Source organism: Mandrillus leucophaeus, unplaced genomic scaffold (genome assembly GCF_000951045.1).
Source record: "Mandrillus leucophaeus isolate KB7577 unplaced genomic scaffold, Mleu.le_1.0 Scaffold168, whole genome shotgun sequence".
Classification (NCBI taxonomy): Eukaryota; Metazoa; Chordata; class Mammalia; order Primates; family Cercopithecidae; genus Mandrillus; species Mandrillus leucophaeus.
In genome coordinates, this window is record NW_012101676.1 from 1931601 (window position 1) to 1937339 (window position 5739).

The 5739-nt window shown below is 36.4% G+C and overlaps 1 protein-coding gene and 1 pseudogene across 1 annotated transcript in view; both read right to left on the bottom strand.

Annotated features, from left to right (window-relative positions):
• LOC105537068 overlaps positions 1-1300 on the bottom strand; it is a 5147-nt pseudogene extending 3847 nt beyond the window's left edge.
• The window catches only part of MICU2 (mitochondrial calcium uptake 2), a 92063-nt gene continuing 87293 nt past the window's right edge, over positions 970-5739 (bottom strand). Inside the window, exons 10-12 of the mRNA XM_011976538.1 lie at positions 4377-4485; positions 3456-3613; positions 970-1627 (exon numbers count right to left, since the gene is read on the bottom strand). Of these exons, the coding sequence (XP_011831928.1) occupies positions 1523-1627; positions 3456-3613; positions 4377-4485 (372 nt within the window). The 3' untranslated portion in view covers positions 970-1522. The remainder of the gene's footprint in view (positions 1628-3455; positions 3614-4376; positions 4486-5739) is intronic.

Sequence of the window (5739 nt, forward strand, 5' to 3'; positions counted from 1 at the left end):
ATGAGTCACTTCTATTTGATGCTTTCAAAATTATCTTTTTGTCTATGGGAGTTGATAATTTGAGTATATGTCTCAGTGTGGATCTCTTCAAAGTTTTCCTGCTTGGAGTTCATTGAACTTCTTAGACGTATACATTCATATTTTTAATCAGATTTGGGAATTTGACAGCTATTATTTCTTCAAATTTTTTGCTGCTCCTTTCTCTATGTCTTCTCCTTCTGGGATTCCTATAATGTGTATTTGGTACGCTTGATGAGGTCCCATAGGTTCCTCAAGCTCTCTTCATTTTTCTTCACTTTCTCTCTTTTCCTTAGACTGGGTAATTTTCAATGTCTTATCTTCAATTTTGCCAGTCCTCTCCTTCTCCTTGTTCAAACTTGCTGCTGAATCCCTTTATTGCATTTTTCATTTCAGTTATTGCAGATTTCAGCTCCAGAATTTGTTTGGCTCCTTTTTATAATTTCTGTCTCTTTATATTTTCATTTTGTTCAGACATTGTTTTTCTGATTTCTATTAGTGTTTATTCATGGTTTCCTTTAGAAAACATATTGAACATACTTATAACAATTGATTTAATATCTTTGACTAATAATTCCAAAGTCTGGTCTTCTTTAGGTATGGTTTCTGTGAAATTCTTCATATCCTGTGAATGGATCATATTTTCCTGTTGCTTTACATGTTTTATAATTTTTTTGTTGAGAACTGGTTATTCTGAGCATTATATTGTACTAACTCTGGAATCTAACTCTACTCCTCAGGGATTGCTTGTTTTTGCTTGTTGTGGGCTGCACCCATTCCTATTTGTGCCTTTTCCAAACAATTTTTGCAAAGTGTATCTTCCTTGTTGTGTGTGGCCACTGAGGTTTCTTTTCCATTGTCTCTACAGTTGGCAAGGGATGAGAGTATTTACAATTTTTTAAAGTAGTTTTAAAAACACATGTAAAATAAAAAGCACCTCAGTATTTTTTATATCTATGTAAATATTTTATTCTGCTTCCAGATAGAACATTGAAATTTACATGTTATTTTAAAGACAATAAACAGCTAAGCTACTGACATAAAATACACAATAAATTTATGAGATATATAAGGTACAGATGAGAAAAATCTCAAGTAAGTTTTTAACTTCATTTAGCATATTAGGAACATGAGGATGTCTGGAATTGATGCTGGCCTTGGTCTCAAGTACTTTTTCCTGTATGTATTTGTTTTATCCTTCCAGAAAGCATATCATTATTAGAGTGTCCAAGAAATCAGTGAATCACTAAGCTTTCCATCTTACCGAAGCACAAAACACCATTTCAAATCTAGGCCTTTTGACAGAATCCAGTATCTATTTTCATACTTCTTTTCTTTCTACTAAGTTCTTTAATAAAATTATGAATCAGAAAGCAAGTACAAGACATGCTTATATCACAAAGAGTATCAATGAAGACTTAGGAAGATAAATAGCTAGTACTTCTAAAATATCACAAATTTTGACATTTGGAACAATATAATTGCCATACTATCATATCTTTTATTAAAAAAGACCTTTTCCGGCTTGTTTCCAGACTTCTTTTACTCCTTTAATGCTTTCTTTCTTCACACACTTCCAGTATTCTTGTATACTCTGATGTTGTGGCACCTGTTAACCGAAAGTAAAAATCAAGGGGTCATTGTCTTCAAGGTTAAACATGATTTCATGTGTACTTTACGTTACTGTTTATTTCCTTCGCACATTCCTCCAAAAGTAGTTGAGGATGAATTATGTTGTAAAAGATGATCACAACAGAATTGTAAAATGAGGGTGAAAGACAAAAAGTGAATGTGACTATGCCTAAGGTAACTAGGGAGTGGAACCAGACTCAGCACACATTAATGGAGTTTCTTCTCTAAGAGGGTAATGAAGACTTTGGGCCATCTTCTCTCACATACTAGCTTTAAAATTTAATTATAATGTTTTCCTTTTATAATGTTTTATAATCTTTCCCTTTTTTTCTGGTTAACTTTATTTAGCTATGTGGAATACAATTATAAGCCTAAAGCTTTAACATTGGCTAAAATAAAAAAAAAAAACAGGTCACAAAATATTTGATGAAAAGCTTCAAGAAATAATCTAATTCATGTAAGTATTTTGTTAGCTAAAAATACATGTGGATTACTACTTCTCTCAACAAAATGAAAAGGTAAAGGTTTGGAAATACTTGGATCCAGGTGACCACAGGAGCACAGCATTGATGAAAATTAGCCAAGTGGAAGCAAAATTCTACTCCAGATTATATATGTTCTTTTTCCTATGACTGATTTACAGTTTTTCTTTTTAATGTCTTCTGAGAAAGGGCAAAGAGACTCCCAAGTACACTCAATTGTGAACTGTAAAGACTGGCTTAATTTCCAGGAATACATTTATGGGGTGTTGGGTAACTGATAAGCTTATAAAATATTAATATGTTTGCTAATGAAAATCATATTTATTATTTTTCCCTGTTATGTTTGTTGCAGGAAATGGAATTGCTTTTCTAAGTTGTAAATAGCTTTATTTTCATGAATAGTACCATATTTTCTCTCTCTCTCTCTCTCTCTCTCCTTCCTTTCTTCTTGCCTACCTATCAACCACGTAGATTCTCTTTGGACCCTAGTCTTCCCCTGGACGACTTCTTTTCTGAGAGTGCTTCTAGCACATTCTAATCTGAACAAAAATCTGAATTTGTTTTGTCCCACGAGTACAGACTCACATGTGACTTTGAGTGAATAATGCTAATAGTGAAATTTACTTCATAATCTCAGCCACTATACTAAGTGTTTTACATTAAATTCTCACAATAATGCTTTCTGGTACATTAGTTTCCTCATGGTATGGATAAAGAATCTGAGACTAAAAAAAATTAAGTGGCTTTGCAAGATTAGGCAGTTAATAAACAGTAGAGCTGGGATTTGAATTTACATATATCTAATTACAAATTATATGTAGTTAGTCAAATCCTAGGCTATGATTTTTTCCCCCTTTATTTTTGTAGAAACAGAGTCTTGTGATGCTACCCAAGCTGGTCTCGAACTCTTGGCCTCAAGTGATCCACCCGGCTCAGCCTCCCACAATGTGCTGGGATTACAGATGTCAGCCACCATGTCCAGCTAGGCTACATTTCTGAATAGTAATTTCCTTTTTTAAAAATTGGTTTTTTTTTTTTGAGAGACAAGGGCTTGCTCTGTTGCACAGGCTACAGTGCAGTAGTGTAATCATAGCTCATGGTAACTTCAAATTGTGATTTCTTATTAGATTCAGATTATTTTTAAAAAAGCAAAGATGTTTAATCACATACATAAAATATATTTCTGTATTTCAATTACAGCTTATAATCTTTTTGTAAGTGATGAAAACTCCATTTAAAGACTGTACAAGTGCCAAAATTCTAGGTTTAATATCATTCAGTTAATGATATATAATATAAACATCATGTAAAAAAATCTCTTACCCATAAACCTCGATGCATTCTGTTTTTTAACACCCCAAGAAACTCTTCATGACTAAGACATTCATCACCGTCCAAATCAAAGATCTTGAAGACGGTGTCCAAAATATTGTTTGAGAGTTCTTGTCCTGTTGCTACTTTCACAGCTCTCTTAAACTCGGCTAAAAAACAAACACATATAAAACAACTTATCAACTAAGTGAAATAGTCTAAGTGAAATTAATCTAAATTTTCATTATTTGAGAAGTAAAAGCCAATCCAAATTTTTATTATTTGGGAAGTAAAACAAAAACAAAAATACCCATGAAGAAAATATTCAAATCATAAGTTGAGGACTGTCATGAGAGTCACTGCATCATAAGTGAGCTATTTTAATCTAATCAGTGCTCTAGACATGTATTTAAATATTTCTTCCTTTTTTTTTTTTTTTTGAGATGAAGTCTTGCTCATTGCCCAGGTTGGAGTGCAATGGCGCGATCTTGGTTCACTGCAACCTCCGTCTCCTGAGTTTAAGTGATTCTCATGCCTCAGCCTCCCGAGTAGCTGGGATTACAGGCGCCCACCACCACGCCTGGCTAATTTTTGTATTTTTAGTAGAGATGGGGTTTCACCATGTTGGCCAGGCTGATCTTGAACTCCTGACCTTGTGATCCGCCTGCCTTGGCCTCCCAAACTGCTGGGATTACAGGCATGAGCCACCACGCCCGGCCTTCTTCTTTTTAGGGGAATGAGAAAATAAAAGTGTAGAAAGTAACCATTAAATTGGAGTACTGGTATTCTAAATCTAGAATAACCAAACTGAATTAAAAGGTCAATCAATTATTTTTACTTATAATTTGTTCCTTGATTGGTAGCATTTAGTTGGAGAATACACTAAAACTGTTTATAGATGATAAAAATCAAATGGTTTTTCATATAACTTACCTAGTCTGACAGGACGATGAGCTAAACTGAACATCTGCATGGCAATAGCAAAGTCTTCCAACTGGGTTGTAAAATGGCAAAATGACTTGAATTCATCCAAACTAATGCTCTAATAAAGTAAGAGTTTTTATTACAATTTTGTAAATACATTAAATAATGTTATAAATGTTAACTGTGAACCTTCTTTTCTACCGTAAAGACTAGTGTCGTTCTAAGAGAAAGAGACAACAGGGCTTTCTCTGTCCCTTTCTCTCTGTGTGCACAAAGAAAGGCCACACAAAGGGCACAGTGAGAAGGCGACGTGTGCAGGCTGGGCAAGAGGCCTCACCAGAAACTGGCCCTGCTGGTGCCTTGATCTTAGACTCCTGGCCTCCAGAACTGTGAGAAATAAATTTATTGTATAAGTTGCCTAGCCTGTGGTGTTTTGGGGTGGCAGCTTGAAGAGACTACCATGCTCTGTTAAGTGGTCCACTTCTGCTAAGTTTTATTAGTGGACACAGCACTAAGAGCACTGGGTTTTGGAGTCAGATGGCCTTAGGCTGAAATTCCGGTTCTGCCCTTTACAACATGTATGACCTTAGCCTCTCTAAGTCTTAGGTAAGTAACACTTCAGGGGTTATGTAGTTTGCCCAAGGTCTACTAACTGGAACAATCAGGATCTCAACCTTGGTCCATCTGACTTCAAAATCAGCACACTTACTAATAAAACAAACAGGGTATGCACAGTGGCTCAAGCCTGTAATCCCAGCACTTTGGGAGGCTGAGGCGGGCGGATCACGAAGTCAGAAGATGGAGACCATCCTAGCTAACATGGTGAAACCCCTTCTCTACTAAAAATACAAAAACAAAAAAATTAGCCGGGTGTGGTGGCGGGCGCCTGTAGTTCCAGCTACTCGGGAGGCTAAGGCGGGAGAATGGCATGAACCCAGGAGGCAGAGCTTGCAGTGAGCTGAGATCATGCCACAGCACTCCAGCCTGGGTGGCAGAGCGAGACTCCGTCTCAAAAAATAAATAAATAAATAAAAATAAAACAAATGGGCTGGGTGCGGTGGCTCATGCCTGTAATCCCAGCACTTTGGGAAGCCAAGACAGGAGGATCACCTGAGGTCAGCAGTTTGAGACCAGTCTGGCCAACATGGTGAAACCCTGTCTCTGCTAAAAATACGAAAAAAAAAAAAAATTAGCTGGGTGTGGTGGTGAACGCCTGTAGTCCCAGCTACTTGGGAGCCTGAGGCAGGAGAATCACTTAAATCCATGAGGCGGAGGCTACAGTGAGCCAAGATTGCACCACTGCACTCCAGCCTGGGTGACAGAGTGAGACTCCGTCTAAAAACGAACAAATAAAAAAGTTAAAAGAAAACTC